General features: G+C 38.5%; 1 protein-coding gene across 1 annotated transcript in view; it reads right to left on the bottom strand.

Annotated features, from left to right (window-relative positions):
• LOC126847159 (muscle-specific protein 300 kDa-like) overlaps positions 1–26106 on the bottom strand; it is a 114144-nt gene that overhangs the window by 4182 nt on the left and 83856 nt on the right. Inside the window, exons 101-119 of the mRNA XM_050587255.1 lie at positions 13282–26106; positions 12632–12958; positions 11104–11412; positions 10176–10457; positions 9726–10022; positions 9376–9651; positions 9051–9311; positions 8333–8671; positions 4168–4680; positions 3566–3733; positions 2949–3446; positions 2320–2885; positions 1892–2198; positions 1691–1825; positions 1417–1565; positions 1151–1346; positions 754–1071; positions 486–692; positions 42–415 (exon numbers count right to left, since the gene is read on the bottom strand). The exon at positions 13282–26106 is cut by the window's right edge and continues 17094 nt beyond it. Coding sequence (XP_050443212.1) covers positions 42–415; positions 486–692; positions 754–1071; positions 1151–1346; positions 1417–1565; positions 1691–1825; positions 1892–2198; positions 2320–2885; positions 2949–3446; positions 3566–3733; positions 4168–4680; positions 8333–8671; positions 9051–9311; positions 9376–9651; positions 9726–10022; positions 10176–10457; positions 11104–11412; positions 12632–12958; positions 13282–26106 — 18347 coding nt within the window. The remainder of the gene's footprint in view (positions 1–41; positions 416–485; positions 693–753; positions 1072–1150; positions 1347–1416; positions 1566–1690; positions 1826–1891; positions 2199–2319; positions 2886–2948; positions 3447–3565; positions 3734–4167; positions 4681–8332; positions 8672–9050; positions 9312–9375; positions 9652–9725; positions 10023–10175; positions 10458–11103; positions 11413–12631; positions 12959–13281) is intronic.

Here is a 26106-nt window from a genome sequence, read left to right as displayed (position 1 = left end):
ATACGTTGAATTATTTTATAAAAAAAAAAATTTGAATTTACTTTGTTTCAGTAGTCAGTTGTTGAGAACGGACTTTGGCCATCAAATCTTCATACTTGGCCAATATTTGTTCGCACTGCACTATACTAGGGTCGGTTTTCATAACGCCACACTGCGTTTTCAGTATGACGCTTAGATGTTTAATTAGATCTATTGACATTTGACAAGGGGCGACGCTTTTTAATAAATTCTTGTCAGAATTTTTAATGGCCGTTTCCAAATTATTAACGTTACGCGTGGCGTTCGTCATTGCAGTACTCAATTCGTTCTGGAAAGAATCATTCCTCAGCAATTCCATAGGAAGCGTGTCCACTTGTCCTTGGAAGTCTTTGCCGAATATTAATGTTTCTACTTGAACTTCTTCGTTGACTGTCTGCTAAATACAAATAAAATGATACGTTAATGATGGAGAATTTATCGATAAAGCATGTTACCGCCATGTTTACCTTTTTCTTTAATGGACTTTCGTTGGCTCGTGACGCTTTTAGTTTACTCATACGGCTGTTGATATCCTTCCGAAGCATTCGATACTCTTCAGTCATTTCTTGAATGCATTTGACGTCATTGGGAGTACATTCTTTTGCAAGTTGCTCTCCTAACGCATCAGTTCTTTCGAGGTGTTCTTCGATATTCTTCAATTTTTCTTCTAACGCCTGTACAAATGGTGAGGGGTTAAATATATATTATTATTAACAACAGGGAAACAACACAAACCTGTAGATTTCCAAATTCATTGGTATTTTTCAAGCCGACATTATCCGTGTTGCCGAGTACCTCTAGTTGAGTTAATTTGGTGTCGATCTGCGTTAAGGTAATTACAGCTTTTCTATGTGAGTTGGTGAAATCTTTCCAAAGTTTGAGAGACTTATTGAGTACAACAAGTGTCGAGCTGATTTCTTTTTCTACCGAAATTCTTGTTTTTGCAATAATTTCTATTTCTTCTTCGATAAACTTAACCGTGTATGTTGATTGTGGGTTAGGTATGGCCTGCTCTAATTTCGACCACGTATCCTTTTCGTTTTGTTTTTCTCGCTGTGATGATTAAAACATATTAATAGTGTTGTACATTATAGTATAATACAATTGTATAATCCGGACAATTTTTATTTACCTCAAATGTATTGATCGTGTTGGCTAAATTGTTGAGTTCCATTACACTAACATGATTATACTCGCCGAGAGTAGCTTTCAAGCGATCAATGCATTCGTGTTCTGCACTGATTAGTTGACTAGTATTTTTCAATTGTTCCCAATAAGTCAGGATTTCACTATTTTGTCTTTCAATCGTACATTGCAAATTTTCCCAGCTAAACATAATGCAATAAAACGTGATGTAAGTTTTTATTGTTATTTGTATACTTAATATGATAAACAAACCTCATAGACAGCGTTTTCAAAGAACTCTCCAATTGAGAAGCATTGGCCAATGATTTATCTGAATTAGTTTCACCTTTCAATTGTTCATTACACCTGACCAGTAAACTATCGTATTCGGCTTGCTTTTCTTTGAACATACTTTTTAGATTCTATAAAAAAGTGAAAAAAAAAAAACAAATAAATTAAACTTATTAATTATAACTGCAATGTTAGTGTACTATATTCTTTATGGCATAACACATTAACTGATATTTCAGGTAATTAAAATACTCACTTCCAGTCTTTGCAATTCTTTCCTTAAAGTTTCTTCAGAACTATCAGCAAAAGTTATTGGTCGAGTAACTTTTGACTCCGTGTCAGTTATCCAAGACTTTAGTAAATTAGTTTCGTCGGACAACTTATTGATATGCTGTAAAAATATTTTTTTTATAATGAATAACATCGAATATATGAAACTTTGAATTTATACACTTACTAAAATTTTAGAAGGTAATTCAAGAGTATGCTTGTGTATTGAATGTTTTAATTGGACCCATTTTTCGTCGATTTCTTTTAATTTTTCTTTGGTAGTATGAGCCAGCTCTGGGTTCAATTTGGACTCATTATCAATTAATTGGCGTCCTGTATTGTTTAACCAATCAAATTCGTTCTGTTTAGAGTCAATCTGCGACTCAAATTCTGGTTTTAATATTTCCGTGGCGAATTTGGGATCTCTCATAGATTTAGTTAAGCTTGTCAACTGAGAATCCATGTCGATAGCCCAATGTATGAATTCGGTTGATCTAGAAATTGCATAAAACATTTTTTCATTATTTTTTATACCATGTAAGCATACATAAACATAGCTGCATTAGTACATTTTATAAGCATAGCTTAAAATAATTAATATGCGTTCATATTCACCTTTCTGTAAATTCCCGAGGCTTCAACGTCAAGTTATCTAATCGACATGTAAGCAAAAACAGTTGGTGTTGTAAGTCTTTTTGGTGGTATTTTAAAAATCTAAGTTTCTGCCCAAATGTACGGATTTCTATTGGATCTAAAGAGTCTTTTAGTTCATTTCGAGCATCATCAGCTGTTAAGAATTTGGAATCTAAGAGCGCTAAACGTTGGCTTATGTCTTGGATTTTTTTAGATTCGTTTGTCAGTCTATCAGACGGTATACTGTTCTTATTTACACTGTCCAATTCATGAACAAGTTGTTCTAATTGATTTTGGACATCTTCGAGAACTTCATCGATATCGGTGGTTTCTTGGTTGAACGAATTAGTCAGTTTTTCAATGTTTATTAGGTAGCCATTCCAAATTTCTAACGACGCTTGGATTTCGTTTATCCGCTGGCTAATTGCAATCAACTCTTTTCTGTGGCCCGATTCGGTTTCTTTGTTACAAAAAGTAAATATTACATTTTGTTTTCGTTCCAAGTCTTCTACCTGAGAACTTTCCAGTGTTAAACTGCTCAAAAGATTCTGAAAAACAATTAACATAACAATTACATTGTATACAGTTTGCATGTGCAATTAAGTACTTACTTGTATCTGTAGTTTTAACTGCGGAAGTCTTCTGACGTTAATAAATTTCAAATTTAAATTGGAATGAATGTTTTCAGTTTTCCATAGCCACTCATACACCGTCTTTATAGTCCTTCTGTATTCCCTCCAATGTCCAATTCTGGTCCATATTTCTTGGTGAGTCGCCTCGAGCCGGGTCAAAATATCGTTATGCGTTTCCGTTAGTGACGACATTTTTTCTACTAGGTCCGGTTCGTTAATTACATGAGGCTTGTTTTTGATGCAAGTAGTCAAATTCTCCATTTGGCTATTCAGCACTTCTTGGTGGACCTGGCAGAGGCGTTCGTAGCTTGTGAGCGAATGGTAGTCACCGGGTACAGGAGACCTTAAAAATTCTTGAACGTACATAAGATAATCGTGCCACAACTCAAATACTCTATTGTTGTCTTCGTTTTCGAGAAGCGAACACGACAGTCTGCGGTACTGTTCGAACGTTTCTTTGAATATTTGTTGCCAAAGCTGAAAAAAAACAATCGTTTTTATAAATTAATTTTAAATAAAAATCAGAAAACTACTATCCCGTCCTTGGATGAGAAATAAGATAAACGAGAAAATAAACAATTTTTTTTTTTGCTTACTTGGAAAACTTCTAATATTGAGTATGTTCGTTTTTCGTTCAACGGCACGTAAAAGTTATCCGCGTCCAATGATTCGTCCATGTCTTTTTTGGAACTATTCAAACTCAGTAATTTTGTTCTTAAGTCCTTAAGACTTTCTTCGTTGACCTTGATGGACTTTGGAGAACTCTGTAACATAATAATACGGAATTACACAACAATTACATCACCCACATGTTTATCATCTACACGAACAAAGGCGAATTTTTTAAATTTAATTCTTATTGTTTATTACTCTAAATAAGAGCATAATAATGTAATTGTATTGTTTATTATGAGTTGATAATTAAATTTGAGAGATATCGTTCGGTCGATTGCTGTAATCGGCAATGAAAACTCTAAAAAGTTTTGTAATAATGTTTTTTTTTATCGAAAGCCGCACGACTTATTTTGCGTTTTGCTTTTCAAAAACCATTAAAACTTTTTACAGAGTATTTCAGTATCGAGGACAAATCAATAAGCGGTACAAAAAGTGCGTGTGTTTTTTTGTTGAAAATCCCCAAATAGTTTGAATATAAAGTGCAGATAACACAAAAAATAAACGGTCAAGCCACAATACTTACTTTTTCCATGTCGTGCAAAAGCCGTTTGGCGTTCTCGAGGTCGTGAGACATTTTGTTCTTCTTGTCCGAGACATCTCCAAGGGAGGCGAGGACCTTTTGGATTTTATCCAGTTTCACACTCAGCTCTTCCACTTCGTCCAGCGGTAAATCGTCCGCGTTCAACCCCATGGTGTCGCCTATGTCCGTGATCATGTTTCTCAACTCAGCCAAGTGTTCCTTTTGTTTTTCAATAGCCTTCGCTTTGTCCGATACATCGTCGGAGGTGTCGATCGACGCGAGCTTGCCATTTATCCAATCGCCAGTGGTTTCCTTTAGTTGTCTGTAGTTGTGTAAGATTTTCAACGTTTTCCCAAGACGATCGTTGAGATCTTTCAATTCGGCGCCAGCGGCGGTCCATTGCTGGAAATCATCATCGATCAGATCGTCTACTGCGTGTTTATCATCTTTTTTGTACAAATTTTCCACAGCAGCAACGATAGTTTTGTTCTCTTTGTCGAATGCACCGCGAACGTCCTGCAACAGATTGGCCAATTAATATTATATTCACACTGTTTAATTACCGCGTGCATACAAATCGCGTCGTTTATACATATATTTTTATGATTATATTATAAAAAAAAATAAGTCGTATAAAAATAAGCCATACTGGTCACGATTACGACCTCCAAGTTATAATAATAATATCCAATTGTTTTATATAATAGGAGCCAAGAGGTACCTGGCATATTATTTTATGTGTCAGTAATACTACCTATTGCTAATTTTTTAATATTAATGATGTTTTAGCCTTTAATATAATAAACAAAGAATATAATTTTGGTACAGTATTAATTAGGAAACGTACTCGAGTGTATATAAAATAACGAGTGAGAATCAATTGTTAGGCCATTTTAGAATAATAAAAAAAAATTATAATACATCAAAATTATGATATGTAATGTATAGACATACAGACTTTGCATTCCATTCGATTGTATGATAAAAAAGCAGAGTTAGCAAATTAAAATGTATGAACCACACAACAATGTAGTATTTTTTTCACAATAACAGATTTTTATACACGTATACCTAACATTCTAATGCAAATAAATAGTTGTGTATATCACAAACACAGTTATTTTCTGTTTTCCACGTTTTAAAATAAAATATTAAACGTAATTTTTGCAAAAAAATATTATTCTCGCACACTGTACAATCCGTATAAACGTATGGAAATTACAGTAATGTAAGGAATAATAAAAAAAATTATCGCGTACCGTAAAAACACATATTAAATAGCTGAAGACGTGTAATCTCTTCAAATAACTGAACAGCAATTAAGGTGAGTATTATGATAAGCAGTGAGATAAATAAAACTAACGTAAACAAATTATCTTTTTACGAGGTCGTCGATTTCAATATTTGTCAACTATAACAGCGAAAGCTAATATTAAAACAAAAAAGAACTACTCAAGTTTTCCATTATGGAAGGCCAACTCATAAAAATATCTAATATGAACGTTTGTACTTAACAATATTTGTTTTACTTTTATTCTCCGACAAAATAAACTTAACAAATCAATTAAATGTGGTTTCCAATCGTTGGTTATTTGCTTTTACCGACCTTGCCAAATTCGATGTAGTATGATATCATAAAATAGTTAATTGTTTAAATTGTAAGCAGATTGCAATATAAATGTAAACAAATACTGACGTATTACATTTGATGGATTTGTAATAGTTGTTTGAGTAAATAATAATAGTATAAATCAAATTAGAATAATAGTGTTTATTTGAAATTAGAAAGAGAAAATTATATATATATATATATATTGTTTATTTAAGCAGATTTTTGAATTTAGTCAATATTTCTGGTTAATTAATAAAAGTACTTATGAGTAAAAAAAGACATATTTTATATATTTTTTTCAGAATTCTTAAACTTTTTTTTTATTGAAAAAAATGAATATGAGAAAAAAAGTCAAGCTACATGGGAATATTTTCGGTTTAAGCTGATTTCGGATGATTTGTTTTTTTTAATAGAAAATATTAACATAACCAAAAACCTAAAAAATTCGCTTTTAATCGTGACTGATAAATAAAAAGGGTATATTATTATTGTCAGATAAATCAACAAGAACTGTGTAAATTATAAACTGTACGTGAGACTAAACGACGGTTCGACCGTTTTCCGGCCGGACAAGCAAGTAAGCAATAAGTATATCAATTAAAAAAAAAATTGATTATTAATTTTACAAACACAAATGCCGCGACCGGCAAAATATATAGGTCAAGCTCAATGTTTATAATAATTGACGGTCATTAAGTGACAATAATTATTTACTCGATTACTATAGTGTATGTGTAGCTAGAGAATGAACAGCTATACTTTAAAGACAGTAAAACTCTATTTTTTTTTTCTTTCATTACCTATAGTTTTTTTGTTCCCAGTTATTTACATTGTGCCTTATGTGACGTGTAAGTACAATAATAATATCATATACCGACCACCGCTGTTGTAGGCGTTGATCAACAGTAGGTACTGGTTTAAATAAAACACGCGACGCACGGTAATCGATTCGAAACGAACATAACAGACTGAACCCGTTGGCAGCGTTTGCACACAGCTGTATGTACGATTTTTTATGCCATACCGACGAACGAGTAATTGTTTACCATTTTTTTTTATTTTATTGTTTTTATTGTTTTACGTTTCACGACCGTTATACAGAGCGATTAATGACAAAATATCATTCGGTCGGACGCCTATGTGTGACAACCGGGACCTATGTCGGGAATGTGAGCTATGCGGTTTCCAGAAGCAACCGAGGGATGATGACGATGCACTGAAAATAGATCAGTTTTATTTTTACCCTACCGTACGGTCGCTGCCTTTTATGCGACACTCATACACTGTCGGGACCACCGTCGGGACGCTATTCACCGAGGCGCTCCTCGGTGAATATTTTGGTTCAGGTTTTGAAATTTCAAATTAAAAAATCAAGCAAGCGTGGTACTTGAATCGATGTCGATAAAAGCTATAATAAGTTTGTAAGCGAATAGTAAAAAAAAACAAAACGCTGCATACTAATAGCGGGAAAATAGATGTGATAATTGGCTAAGCTTTGATAAAAGATAACATACAGGTAGATCGGATTTCATACACACGCGGTAAAGTGATTTGAAGTAAGTCTGTGTGTTACATCTGATGAAGAAAATTGTTTCTAAGCTCGTTAGTAAGAGCTTGTCGAGAAGATACAAAATAAGAATTAAAAACATTTTTAATTTTATCTAAATTTTTCTTTAGCCACGCACATTAATTTCTGAAACTGGTGAACGGATTTTGTTTTTTAGCATCTTAACGGAATTACCTTGGCATGCTAAAGTGCAGTGAAATGTTTCAGAACTTTATGTGGTGTAGTTCATTCACTATAGAGTTTTAAAGTTGTATTTAATGAAAATACAATTTTTTTCACTAGTTTTTTTTACACTTTTTGAATAATAAGCTTAATAAAAAAAATATTATTTTAAATATTTCTTTAAAAATTAAAAAAACCAACAGTCTACATGCCGAACCACGGTATTGGTTTTATGACGATAATCATTTTTATTATTTACTAAAATGTTTTTATTTTTTTTACGATAACTTTTCAACCACTGAATCAGTTGTCTCATAAAATGTTTTATTGCTTACAAAATGGTTCTTTTTATCTGGAAGTATATGATAGAAGTTTAGCTCTTTTCTATTAAAACAATAGCATATTGTTATAGGTATAACAACAGCGGTTATAGTCCGAATATTGGCAAGATAATCGGCTAGCATCGTTAAAATATCATGGCACGTGCTTTTGACCATGCACATGTTATTAATGCATTATTTTAAAGTTCTAAACAAGAATGTTTGTGTTATTTTATTGTACCTACATAATTATGTGAGTATTGAAACAACGGATTTGAGCTGTTTGAGAATATCAGGTGTACCATGAACGAGGTAAATTTACAAAATTAACGATTAGATTAAGATTTACAAAAAAAAGTTAGGTTACTTATGATATTGTTGTAGTTTTTTTTAAATTAAATTAAAATAGATCAATATAGGAACGGTATTTCGATGACCAAAAATTAACAAAATACATTTTGTCTAATTCGGATTGCTTAATGATAAATAGAAAAAATAAAAGATTACTTTTAAGTGCTTGATTATTGTTTCCAGATTCTTGTCGGCGAATATATCATCGGATTCGAGTGCCACTTGTGTTGAACTTTTAACGTAGCACGTTTTTAGCTTAATGTTTTTTATTAACTCATCGACCAATATCCAATACTGCAACTTGGTTTCCAGTTTGCCAACAGTTTCAGTCTGTTTTGTCTTTAACAATTTGTATCGTTTTTCGGTTTCGTTCAAGTCGGATTCAAACGATTTTCGTTCCTTCTTATAATGTTTCACATCGTCTTTGATTTGTTTGAAATTTTGCGCAATCAGCGACAACCTCTTCTGAGCCTTCTCTAAATCATCCGAAATAGTCTAAACAAATAAAACAATCAATGTTATTACACATTTGCTATCCCCGGTAAACGTGTTTTTTTTTTTTTTTTGTAAAGGGATTTATACTTAGTATTCAAAACTGGTTATCAACTAGTCAACATTTTTAGTGAAATATTCTTGATTTAAAAATTTAATAAAATATATAAGCTACCGTTTAAGAGTTTCGAGAGTTGAATAATTAGTTTTGGAGAGAGGTAAAAACAAAAAACAAAAAATTGTGAAAAATTGAGATCACATTGTACAAAAACACTATGAAAAAACAAATTAAATTTATCATTAAGCCTTATGAGATATTGAGTAGTTCACGGTAAAATGATCACTCTGTATAAAAACGATTAAAACAAAATAATTGGCATACTTGATTGGTTTTCTTGATGTACGCGTCCAGAGTTTGTTTATCTGCGCATACTTGATTGCCAATTTCTGTTGTTAACATTTCGGTATTGCTCAAGTCGTTGTTGACTTGTAGCATATCCTCTCGCAACGAATCCAGTTGGATTTGCAAGTCAACGACTTTGGACAATTTTTTGTCACATTGGTATCGCAAAGTATTCGATCGCTTGATCAATCCCGTTTCCTTAGTGGTGCTCTCGATAATGGTGATTTCGTACAAAACGTTCTAAGAACAAAAATCAATTATAGCGATTTCGTGTCCAAAAATAAAACATCTCATCTGTACTTACACGGAGTGTTTTGTTGTGGTCCGAAATTGTATTCATTGGTTTTTCAAGCGTCGATTCCAGATGATGTAATCTTTTCGAAATGTCTTCGTCGTTGATGATAATTAATGACGTTTTATCACTTTTGGCATTCTCCTGGCCGTGAATAACTTCAAGCGCTTTCAAAGCATCCGTTTCAGTGTCGACATCGGTTATTGGCAGGACACCGATGGATTCGTTTAAACGGCCGTTGGCTTCTGTAAGCATTTTGCCAATATTTTCCAGTTCGGAAAGGATTGCCTGTAACCAAACGTCATATTACAATAATAACTGTTCAAAATGAATAGCTGAAAAAGTAAAAAAAAAAGTGTTACATGTTTGCTAAAACCATCGTCTTGGTTTGGTTTGATGTGCTCTGAATCCGACACCAAAGACGTAAGAGCCGATTCTGTATTTATTTTTAGATCCCTGTATCGGTCAAATTGTATTTTAAAAGTCAACATTCTTGAGTAGTCGGCTCTTAAGCTATTTCTTAAGTTGAATACATCATTGATTTGTTTATCGAGTGTTTGTTTCAACGGGTTCACGTTAGTATGCTCTTGGAGTTCACCGATAGTGTTTTTCAAATGCAACAGTTTGTCGTAGTGTACATTGATTTCCGTAATTAATGTCTGCAATAAAAAAGTATACATACATTGTTTAGCTAGATATAAATTACACTTAACACTAATATCCTACTGAAAATTAAAAACTTGAGGTCGTTTTTTTAAAAATATAAATGCTTGTTAAAATATTATAATTTATACTATTTTATTGTGTTTTACTTGTAAATGAGTAAGACGTTGATTGTAGTTTGTCGAAGTGGTGCCTTGTAAATCTGGTACAGATTGGTTAAACTGATCAAACCATTTTTGCTCTTCAGCAAGTATGTTTTCTATATGGGCACAATCGCATTGTAAGCTCAACAATGTTTTTATACTCGATTGAATGTTGTTTAAGTCTGTATCCAGTTTTTTGATCACGTTTTTGTCCGTTTTTTGAGGATCATGAGTTAATTTTAAGTTAGTTAACAGTGCAAAGTCATCGTTACACTTATTGAGGCTCTCCTAAAACAAAAACAAAGTTAAATCAATTTCAATAAAACTTAACTATGTAAATATTGCAGCATTAAATCATTTTCAATTATAATTTTAATATATTCAATATTAATTACGGCTTCATTTATGGTTTTTAACCTACCAGTAAAAAAAACATTCGGATGTAGTTTACTAAAACTCTTTGTGTCTAGAGTTAGATAATTTAAAATAATATTATTTATTCGAATGAAAAATCTTTTTATATTTTCTCTATTGTGTATCTGATAGTAGTAGATATTATCCTCTTTCTTATTTCTACCTTCTATACGCTTTATTATTGATAAAACAAAGTACACTTAGTTTTAAATATAAACTATCAATACGAGGTATGATGGTACAGTTAAATTAATTTTTTTGCTTTAACACAATTATATAGTCATTAAGTTAGAGAGAGAGAACTTTCTTCTTATTTACACTGAGATAACATATTATCTTCTACTTATTTGTGTGTATTAATTTAATTATAAAAATACAAGCGTTATTGATTACTGACTTAAAAATAAATATTAATTTAAACAGTCATATTTCAATTATTTATAATGAAAATAACAAAATGTTATTAGGTTTTTCTAAAAAAAAAAAAAATAATAATATTTAAATAAATAAATTGAAGTACCTGTATGTTTTCGACTTTGTTGTCTTTTGATGGCAATTTGTTAGCCTGGATAGATGATTTATATATTAAGTATAATTCTTTGGAATTAACGTTAAAGAATGCGTCTTTTTCCAAATCTTTTACTAGGTTGGAATTGGCGTTTTCAATTTCTTTTTGTAATTTTTTTGCTGCTTTCAAAGTTTTATAAACATCATCAGGCAGACTATGTTTATAATTATCATCTAGTTTATGTATGCTAACATTGTCGTATAATTCTTCAATGACAACTTGAACAGATTCTAACAGTGTTTCTCCTTTAACTAGTTTATCCTTTAAAAATACAATTCAATTATTGGTTAAATAAAATTATAGTTGCTGTTTTAATATTAAAAGTACCACTAAAAACTCATCAGAGAAAACGACAGAGAAATGCCGTAGAATAAAAAAGTTATTGTAACCCAATTTACCAGAAAGCTTTTTGTAGAAGAAAAAAAAGATTAATAGCTAAATTGTATCAAACACGAAAAAAAAATCAATGTACCAATCTAACAAATTAATCAAAATTAGATATAGAAATGAAGTACAAAACCAAAAATTAAGAAAGATTTGAAATAATGGAATACCATATACTGAATATTATAAAAGAAGCAGTACACAATAATTTGACACACAAAATCTAACATTTATATCATAAAATAAATAGTTTTAGAGGTAAAAATAAAAGACAAGGCAATTTTTTTGAACATTATAATTTAATACAGATAACAATGAAAGAGGAAATAATTGAAAAGTGGCAGGTAAACTAAAAGCTCTCTAATCGCGAGAAACCAATATAAGCATGAGCTTTATATCCGTACAGATAATCATTGTCATGATCTCTTCTAAACATAAATTAAAAAAAGAATACGACTCATTGATAATAAGTCTCCCGGAGAAAACAAAATTAAGGGGAAGATACTAAAATATGTAATTAACTTAAATATTTATGAATAAATAACAGAAGTATAGGAGTAGGAAAACTTACCGGAAGATTTAGGTATTGGTATTTTTGTTAGAAAAAAAAAGTGTGTAGTAGTTATAGGTGCATAGCATTTCTAGATAAACTTTTAAAATTCGATAATATTGTATCCTAGACAGAGTTAAGACTAGAGCGGAAGAATTTAATGGAGACTATAAATGTGAATATTGGCCAAATCTTCATAAAAAAAAAAGGTTTAAAAAAACCTGGAAATTTGATTTGGAGGTCTCTGTAGTTTATGTAGATTTTAAAAATGTTTAATACAGTATAAATGGACAGTAATGAAACTAATTTGGCAAAAAGTTACTCCAAAAAAACTAAAAGAAAAAAAACTACACGACAGGCTACGATTTCGTCGAAAGATTGTATAAAGATGGATTTATCATACTTCTCAGAATCGAAGCAAAGGAATTGGGATTGGAAGGAGGCAGTAAAAAATATAAAAGATTGGAAAATGATAGCATATTTATTGGGGTGATCTCCCCAAAATAATTGTAACTCAATATTATAAATACATGTTATATAAATTACCTGATTTGAAGATTTTCCTTTTTTTATATGTTCAAACTCAGATTTGATTCGATCGATATTTTTTGTACATTTATCAGTTGATGCAATTAGTTTTTCTGAGTTTTTAGTTTCAGTAGTTTGAACTGATGTATTGAATAGTTCTTTAATTTCTACCGTTTTAGACTGTAGCTCATTAAGTTTAACATCAAATTCATCATTTTCTTCAGGCGAACGCGTATTTCGAGATATCAATTTAGATATATGGTCTACTTGTGATTCTGCATCATTGATAACTCTTTTAATACTTGACATTTCATCAGTGCTTAAAACGCTGTTTACTGAATGTTCCTAAAAATAATTAACAAACAAAACATAAATTAGAAAACATGATTTTAAAATAAATTATTAATTATTCATTATGACTATACCTAACATTATGAATCATTTGTATACCTTATTAAAATGATAAATAAACAAAAAAAAATCAAGCCTAATACTCATACATACAAACAATTTTAAATTTGAAATGCAAACAAAGTGTATTAAAAAAAAAACTAATAAATCACAATTAATACAAAAAAGGAAAAAAATGTTGTACAACATTAAAAGCAAATAAAATGTCAAATCTAAGCAAACTAACTATATTTAAAAATATTAAAAAAAAAAATTACCTTTTCAGATATGTAGGATGATATACTAGTCAACAAAATAATATATTCTTCGTAAACAATTGTAAAAGATCTCAACTTCTCTTTATCAGCCGCCATTACCAATGCTGACTTGGCATCTTTTACACGATTCAAAGAATCACAAAGGGAAACTAAATTAGAGGACTTTGACAAAGGAACCGATAAAGATGAACCATGATTATCTACATTGTAGTTATATGTTTTATCTTCAATACGGTCTAATTTGTTTTCTGTAGGTTTGTCACTTTGTAGTGCAGTTTGATCAGTTTTAGGTTTCTTCGACTTTCTCGACTTAGCACTTGGTGATTTCGAGTCGGCAGATTCGTCAGTAGCCGAAACGTCTACTCGTGCGTCGATGGTCGGTAATGATGCAGACAAATTCAAATTCGGGTCCGGTACTTCGAACGCCTGTCTCTCTTGGTCCAAGAAAGACGTGACTTCCGTTTTAGCTACAATGTCGGTGTCTATGTCAATGTCCAATGATTTCTGCGGCGTGTCCTTTTTGCCTTTACGCATTAGTTTACCCAAAAACGACTGGTGTTTTTCTGGTTTCGAGTCAACGGATTCGGGCAATTTGACATCGACCTTTCCGCCAATTACCGGTGTTTTTATGTCCACTGCAGGCAATTTTACCTGTGGCACGTCGACGTCCACCGTTGGTTTTGATACATGGACGTCCAGGTTTTCGGAAATTTCCGATGACTTAAAGTCTACCTTCGGCAATTCCACGTGGGGCAGGGTGATATCAACTGCTTTTGGTGATTTGATGTCAACCTTACCAGATACTGTTGGTGATTTAAGATCGGCTGACGGAATATCGACTTTTGGAATGTGAACGTCGACCGCTTTTGGCAATTTCACGTCAGCTGTACCAAAGAATTTCGGTGTTTTTATGTCCACTGCGGGCACGGCTACCTTAGGCACGTCCACGTCAATTGTTTTCGATACTTTGACGTCAATTTTTTCGGATAAGCCCGGTGTCTTGATGTCGACCGTAGGTAATTCGAACTCGGGTTTACCGATTTTCGGAGATGTGATGTCGACTTTGGCCGACACTTGTGGTGATTTAACGTCAACTGATGGCAAATCGACCGTTGGAATCTTAACGTCAATCGCTTTTGGCTTCTTGACGTCCAGTTTACCGGTGATCTGCGGTGTTTTAATGTCAGCTGCCGGAACGTCGACGTGAGGCACGTTGACGTCAAATGTCTTCGGTGCGTGTAAGTCTACGATTCCGGATACTGTCGGCGTTTTAACGTCAACCGTTGGCAGGTCGACTTTAGGTAATTTAATATCGACACCTGTGGTATATTTGATATCAACCTTGCCATCAGCCGCCGGTTTGTTTATTTGTGGTACGGTCTGTTCAGTTTTAGGTTTCTTCGACTTTCTCGACTTAGCACTTGGTGATTTCGAGTCGGCAGATTCGTCAGTAGCCGAAACGTCTACTCGTGCGTCGATGGTCGGTAATGATGCAGACAAATTCAAATTCGGGTCCGGTACTTCGAACGCCTGTCTCTCTTGGTCCAAGAAAGACGTGACTTCCGTTTTAGCTACAATGTCGGTGTCTATGTCAATGTCCAATGATTTCTGCGGCGTGTCCTTTTTGCCTTTACGCATAAGTTTACCCAAAAACGACTGGTGTTTTTCTGGTTTCGAGTCAACGGATTCGGGCAATTTGACATCGACCTTTCCGCCAATTACCGGTGTTTTTATGTCCACTGCAGGCAATTTTACCTGTGGCACGTCGACGTCCACCGTTGGTTTTGATACATGGACGTCCAGGTTTTCGGAAATTTCCGATGACTTAAAGTCTACCTTCGGCAATTCCACGTGGGGCAGGGTGATATCAACTGCTTTTGGTGATTTGATGTCCACCTTACCAGATACTGTTGGTGATTTAAGATCGGCTGACGGAATATCGACTTTTGGAATGTGAACGTCGACCGCTTTTGGCAATTTCACGTCAGCTGTACCAAAGAATTTCGGTGTTTTTATGTCCACTGCGGGCACGGCTACCTTAGGCACGTCCACGTCAATTGTTTTCGATACTTTGACGTCAATTTTTTCGGATAAGCCCGGTGTCTTGATGTCGACCGTAGGTAATTCGAACTCGGGTTTACCGATTTTCGGAGATGTGATGTCGACTTTGGCCGACACTTGTGGTGATTTAACGTCAACTGATGGCAAATCGACCGTTGGAATCTTAACGTCAATCGCTTTTGGCTTCTTGACGTCCAGTTTACCGGTGATCTGCGGTGTTTTAATGTCAGCTGCCGGAACGTCGACGTGAGGCACGTTGACGTCAAATGTCTTCGGTGCGTGTAAGTCTACGATTCCGGATACTGTCGGCGTTTTAACGTCAACCGTTGGCAGGTCGACTTTAGGTAATTTAATATCGACACCTGTGGTATATTTGATATCAACCTTGCCATCAGCCGCCGGTTTGTTTATTTGTGGTACGGTCTGTTCAGTTTTAGGTTTCTTCGACTTTCTCGACTTAGCACTTGGTGATTTCGAGTCGGCAGATTCGTCAGTAGCCGAAACGTCTACTCGTGCGTCGATGGTCGGTAATGATGCAGACAAATTCAAATTCGGGTCCGGTACTTCGAACGCCTGTCTCTCTTGGTCCAAGAAAGACGTGACTTCCGTTTTAGCTACAATGTCGGTGTCTATGTCAATGTCCAATGATTTCTGCGGCGTGTCCTTTTTGCCTTTACGCATTAGTTTACCCAAAAACGACTGGTGTTTTTCTGGTTTCGAGTCAACGGATTCGGGCAATTTGACATCGACCTTTCCGCCAATTACCGGTGTTTTTATGTCCACTGCAGGCAATTTTACCTGTGGCACGTCGACGTCCACCGTTGGTTTTGATACATGGACGTCCAGGTTTTCGGAAATTTCCGATGACTTAAAGTCTACCTTCGGCAATTCCACGTGGGGCAGGGTGATATCAACTGCTTTTGGTGATTTGATGTCAACCTTACCAGATACTGTTGGTGATTTAAGATCGGCTGACGGAATATCGACTTTTGGAATGTGAACGTCGACCGCTTTTGGCAATTTCACGTCAGCTGTACCAAAGAATTTCGGTGTTTTTATGTCCACTGCGGGCACGGCTACCTTAGGCACGTCCACGTCAATTGTTTTCGATACTTTGACGTCAATTTTTTCGGATAAGCCCGGTGTCTTGATGTCGACCGTAGGTAATTCGAACTCGGGTTTACCGATTTTCGGAGATGTGATGTCGACTTTGGCCGACACTTGTGGTGATTTAACGTCAACTGATGGCAAATCGACCGTTGGAATCTTAACGTCAATCGCTTTTGGCTTCTTGACGTCCAGTTTACCGGTGATCTGCGGTGTTTTAATGTCAGCTGCCGGAACGTCGACGTGAGGCACGTTGACGTCAAATGTCTTCGGTGCGTGTAAGTCTACGATTCCGGATACTGTCGGCGTTTTAACGTCAACCGTTGGCAGGTCGACTTTAGGTAATTTAATATCGACACCTGTGGTATATTTGATATCAACCTTGCCATCAGCCGCCGGTTTGTTTATTTGTGGTACGGTCTGTTCAGTTTTAGGTTTCTTCGACTTTCTCGACTTAGCACTTGGTGATTTCGAGTCGGCAGATTCGTCAGTAGCCGAAACGTCTACTCGTGCGTCGATGGTCGGTAATGATGCAGACAAATTCAAATTCGGGTCCGGTACTTCGAACGCCTGTCTCTCTTGGTCCAAGAAAGACGTGACTTCCGTTTTAGCTACAATGTCGGTGTCTATGTCAATGTCCAATGATTTCTGCGGCGTGTCCTTTTTGCCTTTACGCATTAGTTTACCCAAAAACGACTGGTGTTTTTCTGGTTTCGAGTCAACGGATTCGGGCAATTTGACATCGACCTTTCCGCCAATTACCGGTGTTTTTATGTCCACTGCAGGCAATTTTACCTGTGGCACGTCGACGTCCACCGTTGGTTTTGATACATGGACGTCCAGGTTTTCGGAAATTTCCGATGACTTAAAGTCTACCTTCGGCAATTCCACGTGGGGCAGGGTGATATCAACTGCTTTTGGTGATTTGATGTCAACCTTACCAGATACTGTTGGTGATTTAAGATCGGCTGACGGAATATCGACTTTTGGAATGTGAACGTCGACCGCTTTTGGCAATTTCACGTCAGCTGTACCAAAGAATTTCGGTGTTTTTATGTCCACTGCGGGCACGGCTACCTTAGGCACGTCCACGTCAATTGTTTTCGATACTTTGACGTCAATTTTTTCGGATAAGCCCGGTGTCTTGATGTCGACCGTAGGTAATTCGAACTCGGGTTTACCGATTTTCGGAGATGTGATGTCGACTTTGGCCGACACTTGTGGTGATTTAACGTCAACTGATGGCAAATCGACCGTTGGAATCTTAACGTCAATCGCTTTTGGCTTCTTGACGTCCAGTTTACCGGTGATCTGCGGTGTTTTAATGTCAGCTGCCGGAACGTCGACGTGAGGCACGTTGACGTCAAATGTCTTCGGTGCGTGTAAGTCTACGATTCCGGATACTGTCGGCGTTTTAACGTCAACCGTTGGCAGGTCGACTTTAGGTAATTTAATATCGACACCTGTGGTATATTTGATATCAACCTTGCCATCAGCCGCCGGTTTGTTTATTTGTGGTACGGTCTGTTCAGTTTTAGGTTTCTTCGACTTTCTCGACTTAGCACTTGGTGATTTCGAGTCGGCAGATTCGTCAGTAGCCGAAACGTCTACTCGTGCGTCGATGGTCGGTAATGATGCAGACAAATTCAAATTCGGGTCCGGTACTTCGAACGCCTGTCTCTCTTGGTCCAAGAAAGACGTGACTTCCGTTTTAGCTACAATGTCGGTGTCTATGTCAATGTCCAATGATTTCTGCGGCGTGTCCTTTTTGCCTTTACGCATTAGTTTACCCAAAAACGACTGGTGTTTTTCTGGTTTCGAGTCAACGGATTCGGGCAATTTGACATCGACCTTTCCGCCAATTACCGGTGTTTTTATGTCCACTGCAGGCAATTTTACCTGTGGCACGTCGACGTCCACCGTTGGTTTTGATACATGGACGTCCAGGTTTTCGGAAATTTCCGATGACTTAAAGTCTACCTTCGGCAATTCCACGTGGGGCAGGGTGATATCAACTGCTTTTGGTGATTTGATGTCAACCTTACCAGATACTGTTGGTGATTTAAGATCGGCTGACGGAATATCGACTTTTGGAATGTGAACGTCGACCGCTTTTGGCAATTTCACGTCAGCTGTACCAAAGAATTTCGGTGTTTTTATGTCCACTGCGGGCACGGCTACCTTAGGCACGTCCACGTCAATTGTTTTCGATACTTTGACGTCAATTTTTTCGGATAAGCCCGGTGTCTTGATGTCGACCGTAGGTAATTCGAACTCGGGTTTACCGATTTTCGGAGATGTGATGTCGACTTTGGCCGACACTTGTGGTGATTTAACGTCAACTGATGGCAAATCGACCGTTGGAATCTTAACGTCAATCGCTTTTGGCTTCTTGACGTCCAGTTTACCGGTGATCTGCGGTGTTTTAATGTCAGCTGCCGGAACGTCGACGTGAGGCACGTTGACGTCAAATGTCTTCGGTGCGTGTAAGTCTACGATTCCGGATACTGTCGGCGTTTTAACGTCAACCGTTGGCAGGTCGACTTTAGGTAATTTAATATCGACACCTGTGGTATATTTGATATCAACCTTGCCATCAGCCGCCGGTTTGTTTATTTGTGGTACGGTCTGTTCAGTTTTAGGTTTCTTCGACTTTCTCGACTTAGCACTTGGTGATTTCGAGTCGGCAGATTCGTCAGTAGCCGAAACGTCTACTCGTGCGTCGATGGTCGGTAATGATGCAGACAAATTCAAATTCGGGTCCGGTACTTCGAACGCCTGTCTCTCTTGGTCCAAGAAAGACGTGACTTCCGTTTTAGCTACAATGTCGGTGTCTATGTCAATGTCCAATGATTTCTGCGGCGTGTCCTTTTTGCCTTTACGCATTAGTTTACCCAAAAACGACTGGTGTTTTTCTGGTTTCGAGTCAACGGATTCGGGCAATTTGACATCGACCTTTCCGCCAATTACCGGTGTTTTTATGTCCACTGCAGGCAATTTTACCTGTGGCACGTCGACGTCCACCGTTGGTTTTGATACATGGACGTCCAGGTTTTCGGAAATTTCCGATGACTTAAAGTCTACCTTCGGCAATTCCACGTGGGGCAGGGTGATATCAACTGCTTTTGGTGATTTGATGTCAACCTTACCAGATACTGTTGGTGATTTAAGATCGGCTGACGGAATATCGACTTTTGGAATGTGAACGTCGACCGCTTTTGGCAATTTCACGTCAGCTGTACCAAAGAATTTCGGTGTTTTTATGTCCACTGCGGGCACGGCTACCTTAGGCACGTCCACGTCAATTGTTTTCGATACTTTGACGTCAATTTTTTCGGATAAGCCCGGTGTCTTGATGTCGACCGTAGGTAATTCGAACTCGGGTTTACCGATTTTCGGAGATGTGATGTCGACTTTGGCCGACACTTGTGGTGATTTAACGTCAACTGATGGCAAATCGACCGTTGGAATCTTAACGTCAATCGCTTTTGGCTTCTTGACGTCCAGTTTACCGGTGATCTGCGGTGTTTTAATGTCAGCTGCCGGAACGTCGACGTGAGGCACGTTGACGTCAAATGTCTTCGGTGCGTGTAAGTCTACGATTCCGGATACTGTCGGCGTTTTAACGTCAACCGTTGGCAGGTCGACTTTAGGTAATTTAATATCGACACCTGTGGTATATTTGATATCAACCTTGCCATCAGCCGCCGGTTTGTTTATTTGTGGTACGGTCTGTTCAGTTTTAGGTTTCTTCGACTTTCTCGACTTAGCACTTGGTGATTTCGAGTCGGCAGATTCGTCAGTAGCCGAAACGTCTACTCGTGCGTCGATGGTCGGTAATGATGCAGACAAATTCAAATTCGGGTCCGGTACTTCGAACGCCTGTCTCTCTTGGTCCAAGAAAGACGTGACTTCCGTTTTAGCTACAATGTCGGTGTCTATGTCAATGTCCAATGATTTCTGCGGCGTGTCCTTTTTGCCTTTACGCATTAGTTTACCCAAAAACGACTGGTGTTTTTCTGGTTTCGAGTCAACGGATTCGGGCAATTTGACATCGACCTTTCCGCCAATTACCGGTGTTTTTATGTCCACTGCAGGCAATTTTACCTGTGGCACGTCGACGTCCACCGTTGGTTTTGATACATGGACGTCCAGGTTTTCGGAAATTTCCGATGACTTAAAGTCTACCTTCGGCAATTCCACGTGGGGCAGGGTGATATCAACTGCTTTTGGTGATTTGATGTCAACCTTACCAGATACTGTTGGTGATTTAAGATCGGCTGACGGAATATCGACTTTTGGAATGTGAACGTCGACCGCTTTTGGCAATTTCACGTCAGCTGTACCAAAGAATTTCGGTGTTTTTATGTCCACTGCGGGCACGGCTACCTTAGGCACGTCCACGTCAATTGTTTTCGATACTTTGACGTCAATTTTTTCGGATAAGCCCGGTGTCTTGATGTCGACCGTAGGTAATTCGAACTCGGGTTTACCGATTTTCGGAGATGTGATGTCGACTTTGGCCGACACTTGTGGTGATTTAACGTCAACTGATGGCAAATCGACCGTTGGAATCTTAACGTCAATCGCTTTTGGCTTCTTGACGTCCAGTTTACCGGTGATCTGCGGTGTTTTAATGTCAGCTGCCGGAACGTCGACGTGAGGCACGTTGACGTCAAATGTCTTCGGTGCGTGTAAGTCTACGATTCCGGATACTGTCGGCGTTTTAACGTCAACCGTTGGCAGGTCGACTTTAGGTAATTTAATATCGACACCTGTGGTATATTTGATATCAACCTTGCCATCAGCCGCCGGTTTGTTTATTTGTGGTACGGTCTGTTCAGTTTTAGGTTTCTTCGACTTTCTCGACTTAGCACTTGGTGATTTCGAGTCGGCAGATTCGTCAGTAGCCGAAACGTCTACTCGTGCGTCGATGGTCGGTAATGATGCAGACAAATTCAAATTCGGGTCCGGTACTTCGAACGCCTGTCTCTCTTGGTCCAAGAAAGACGTGACTTCCGTTTTAGCTACAATGTCGGTGTCTATGTCAATGTCCAATGATTTCTGCGGCGTGTCCTTTTTGCCTTTACGCATTAGTTTACCCAAAAACGACTGGTGTTTTTCTGGTTTCGAGTCAACGGATTCGGGCAATTTGACATCGACCTTTCCGCCAATTACCGGTGTTTTTATGTCCACTGCAGGCAATTTTACCTGTGGCACGTCGACGTCCACCGTTGGTTTTGATACATGGACGTCCAGGTTTTCGGAAATTTCCGATGACTTAAAGTCTACCTTCGGCAATTCCACGTGGGGCAGGGTGATATCAACTGCTTTTGGTGATTTGATGTCAACCTTACCAGATACTGTTGGTGATTTAAGATCGGCTGACGGAATATCGACTTTTGGAATGTGAACGTCGACCGCTTTTGGCAATTTCACGTCAGCTGTACCAAAGAATTTCGGTGTTTTTATGTCCACTGCGGGCACGGCTACCTTAGGCACGTCCACGTCAATTGTTTTCGATACTTTGACGTCAATTTTTTCGGATAAGCCCGGTGTCTTGATGTCGACCGTAGGTAATTCGAACTCGGGTTTACCGATTTTCGGAGATGTGATGTCGACTTTGGCCGACACTTGTGGTGATTTAACGTCAACTGATGGCAAATCGACCGTTGGAATCTTAACGTCAATCGCTTTTGGCTTCTTGACGTCCAGTTTACCGGTGATCTGCGGTGTTTTAATGTCAGCTGCCGGAACGTCGACGTGAGGCACGTTGACGTCAAATGTCTTCGGTGCGTGTAAGTCTACGATTCCGGATACTGTCGGCGTTTTAACGTCAACCGTTGGCAGGTCGACTTTAGGTAATTTAATATCGACACCTGTGGTATATTTGATATCAACCTTGCCATCAGCCGCCGGTTTGTTTATTTGTGGTACGGTCTGTTCAGTTTTAGGTTTCTTCGACTTTCTCGACTTAGCACTTGGTGATTTCGAGTCGGCAGATTCGTCAGTAGCCGAAACGTCTACTCGTGCGTCGATGGTCGGTAATGATGCAGACAAATTCAAATTCGGGTCCGGTACTTCGAACGCCTGTCTCTCTTGGTCCAAGAAAGACGTGACTTCCGTTTTAGCTACAATGTCGGTGTCTATGTCAATGTCCAATGATTTCTGCGGCGTGTCCTTTTTGCCTTTACGCATTAGTTTACCCAAAAACGACTGGTGTTTTTCTGGTTTCGAGTCAACGGATTCGGGCAATTTGACATCGACCTTTCCGCCAATTACCGGTGTTTTTATGTCCACTGCAGGCAATTTTACCTGTGGCACGTCGACGTCCACCGTTGGTTTTGATACATGGACGTCCAGGTTTTCGGAAATTTCCGATGACTTAAAGTCTACCTTCGGCAATTCCACGTGGGGCAGGGTGATATCAACTGCTTTTGGTGATTTGATGTCAACCTTACCAGATACTGTTGGTGATTTAAGATCGGCTGACGGAATATCGACTTTTGGAATGTGAACGTCGACCGCTTTTGGCAATTTCACGTCAGCTGTACCAAAGAATTTCGGTGTTTTTATGTCCACTGCGGGCACGGCTACCTTAGGCACGTCCACGTCAATTGTTTTCGATACTTTGACGTCAATTTTTTCGGATAAGCCCGGTGTCTTGATGTCGACCGTAGGTAATTCGAACTCGGGTTTACCGATTTTCGGAGATGTGATGTCGACTTTGGCCGACACTTGTGGTGATTTAACGTCAACTGATGGCAAATCGACCGTTGGAATCTTAACGTCAATCGCTTTTGGCTTCTTGACGTCCAGTTTACCGGTGATCTGCGGTGTTTTAATGTCAGCTGCCGGAACGTCGACGTGAGGCACGTTGACGTCAAATGTCTTCGGTGCGTGTAAGTCTACGATTCCGGATACTGTCGGCGTTTTAACGTCAACCGTTGGCAGGTCGACTTTAGGTAATTTAATATCGACACCTGTGGTATATTTGATATCAACCTTGCCATCAGCCGCCGGTTTGTTTATTTGTGGTACGGTCTGTTCAGTTTTAGGTTTCTTCGACTTTCTCGACTTAGCACTTGGTGATTTCGAGTCGGCAGATTCGTCAGTAGCCGAAACGTCTACTCGTGCGTCGATGGTCGGTAATGATGCAGACAAATTCAAATTCGGGTCCGGTACTTCGAACGCCTGTCTCTCTTGGTCCAAGAAAGACGTGACTTCCGTTTTAGCTACAATGTCGGTGTCTATGTCAATGTCCAATGATTTCTGCGGCGTGTCCTTTTTGCCTTTACGCATTAGTTTACCCAAAAACGACTGGTGTTTTTCTGGTTTCGAGTCAACGGATTCGGGCAATTTGACATCGACCTTTCCGCCAATTACCGGTGTTTTTATGTCCACTGCAGGCAATTTTACCTGTGGCACGTCGACGTCCACCGTTGGTTTTGATACATGGACGTCCAGGTTTTCGGAAATTTCCGATGACTTAAAGTCTACCTTCGGCAATTCCACGTGGGGCAGGGTGATATCAACTGCTTTTGGTGATTTGATGTCAACCTTACCAGATACTGTTGGTGATTTAAGATCGGCTGACGGAATATCGACTTTTGGAATGTGAACGTCGACCGCTTTTGGCAATTTCACGTCAGCTGTACCAAAGAATTTCGGTGTTTTTATGTCCACTGCGGGCACGGCTACCTTAGGCACGTCCACGTCAATTGTTTTCGATACTTTGACGTCAATTTTTTCGGATAAGCCCGGTGTCTTGATGTCGACCGTAGGTAATTCGAACTCGGGTTTACCGATTTTCGGAGATGTGATGTCGACTTTGGCCGACACTTGTGGTGATTTAACGTCAACTGATGGCAAATCGACCGTTGGAATCTTAACGTCAATCGCTTTTGGCTTCTTGACGTCCAGTTTACCGGTGATCTGCGGTGTTTTAATGTCAGCTGCCGGAACGTCGACGTGAGGCACGTTGACGTCAAATGTCTTCGGTGCGTGTAAGTCTACGATTCCGGATACTGTCGGCGTTTTAACGTCAACCGTTGGCAGGTCGACTTTAGGTAATTTAATATCGACACCTGTGGTATATTTGATATCAACCTTGCCATCAGCCGCCGGTTTGTTTATTTGTGGTACGGTCTGTTCAGTTTTAGGTTTCTTCGACTTTCTCGACTTAGCACTTGGTGATTTCGAGTCGGCAGATTCGTCAGTAGCCGAAACGTCTACTCGTGCGTCGATGGTCGGTAATGATGCAGACAAATTCAAATTCGGGTCCGGTACTTCGAACGCCTGTCTCTCTTGGTCCAAGAAAGACGTGACTTCCGTTTTAGCTACAATGTCGGTGTCTATGTCAATGTCCAATGATTTCTGCGGCGTGTCCTTTTTGCCTTTACGCATTAGTTTACCCAAAAACGACTGGTGTTTTTCTGGTTTCGAGTCAACGGATTCGGGCAATTTGACATCGACCTTTCCGCCAATTACCGGTGTTTTTATGTCCACTGCAGGCAATTTTACCTGTGGCACGTCGACGTCCACCGTTGGTTTTGATACATGGACGTCCAGGTTTTCGGAAATTTCCGATGACTTAAAGTCTACCTTCGGCAATTCCACGTGGGGCAGGGTGATATCAACTGCTTTTGGTGATTTGATGTCAACCTTACCAGATACTGTTGGTGATTTAAGATCGGCTGACGGAATATCGACTTTTGGAATGTGAACGTCGACCGCTTTTGGCAATTTCACGTCAGCTGTACCAAAGAATTTCGGTGTTTTTATGTCCACTGCGGGCACGGCTACCTTAGGCACGTCCACGTCAATTGTTTTCGATACTTTGACGTCAATTTTTTCGGATAAGCCCGGTGTCTTGATGTCGACCGTAGGTAATTCGAACTCGGGTTTACCGATTTTCGGAGATGTGATGTCGACTTTGGCCGACACTTGTGGTGATTTAACGTCAACTGATGGCAAATCGACCGTTGGAATCTTAACGTCAATCGCTTTTGGCTTCTTGACGTCCAGTTTACCGGTGATCTGCGGTGTTTTAATGTCAGCTGCCGGAACGTCGACGTGAGGCACGTTGACGTCAAATGTCTTCGGTGCGTGTAAGTCTACGATTCCGGATACTGTCGGCGTTTTAACGTCAACCGTTGGCAGGTCGACTTTAGGTAATTTAATATCGACACCTGTGGTATATTTGATATCAACCTTGCCATCAGCCGCCGGTTTGTTTATTTGTGGTACGGTCTGTTCAGTTTTAGGTTTCTTCGACTTTCTCGACTTAGCACTTGGTGATTTCGAGTCGGCAGATTCGTCAGTAGCCGAAACGTCTACTCGTGCGTCGATGGTCGGTAATGATGCAGACAAATTCAAATTCGGGTCCGGTACTTCGAACGCCTGTCTCTCTTGGTCCAAGAAAGACGTGACTTCCGTTTTAGCTACAATGTCGGTGTCTATGTCAATGTCCAATGATTTCTGCGGCGTGTCCTTTTTGCCTTTACGCATTAGTTTACCCAAAAACGACTGGTGTTTTTCTGGTTTCGAGTCAACGGATTCGGGCAATTTGACATCGACCTTTCCGCCAATTACCGGTGTTTTTATGTCCACTGCAGGCAATTTTACCTGTGGCACGTCGACGTCCACCGTTGGTTT

The sequence above is a fragment of the Adelges cooleyi genome, unplaced genomic scaffold (genome assembly GCF_023614345.1).
Source record: "Adelges cooleyi isolate 19-005CV unplaced genomic scaffold, UGA_ACOO_1.1 ACOO_flye_CR_arks_rails_tigmint_CR_PRNA_9, whole genome shotgun sequence".
In the NCBI taxonomy this organism is placed as follows: domain Eukaryota; kingdom Metazoa; phylum Arthropoda; class Insecta; order Hemiptera; family Adelgidae; genus Adelges; species Adelges cooleyi.
The sequence above is the reverse complement of the archived record's forward strand: the minus strand, read 5'-3'. Positions and strand labels throughout refer to the sequence as shown.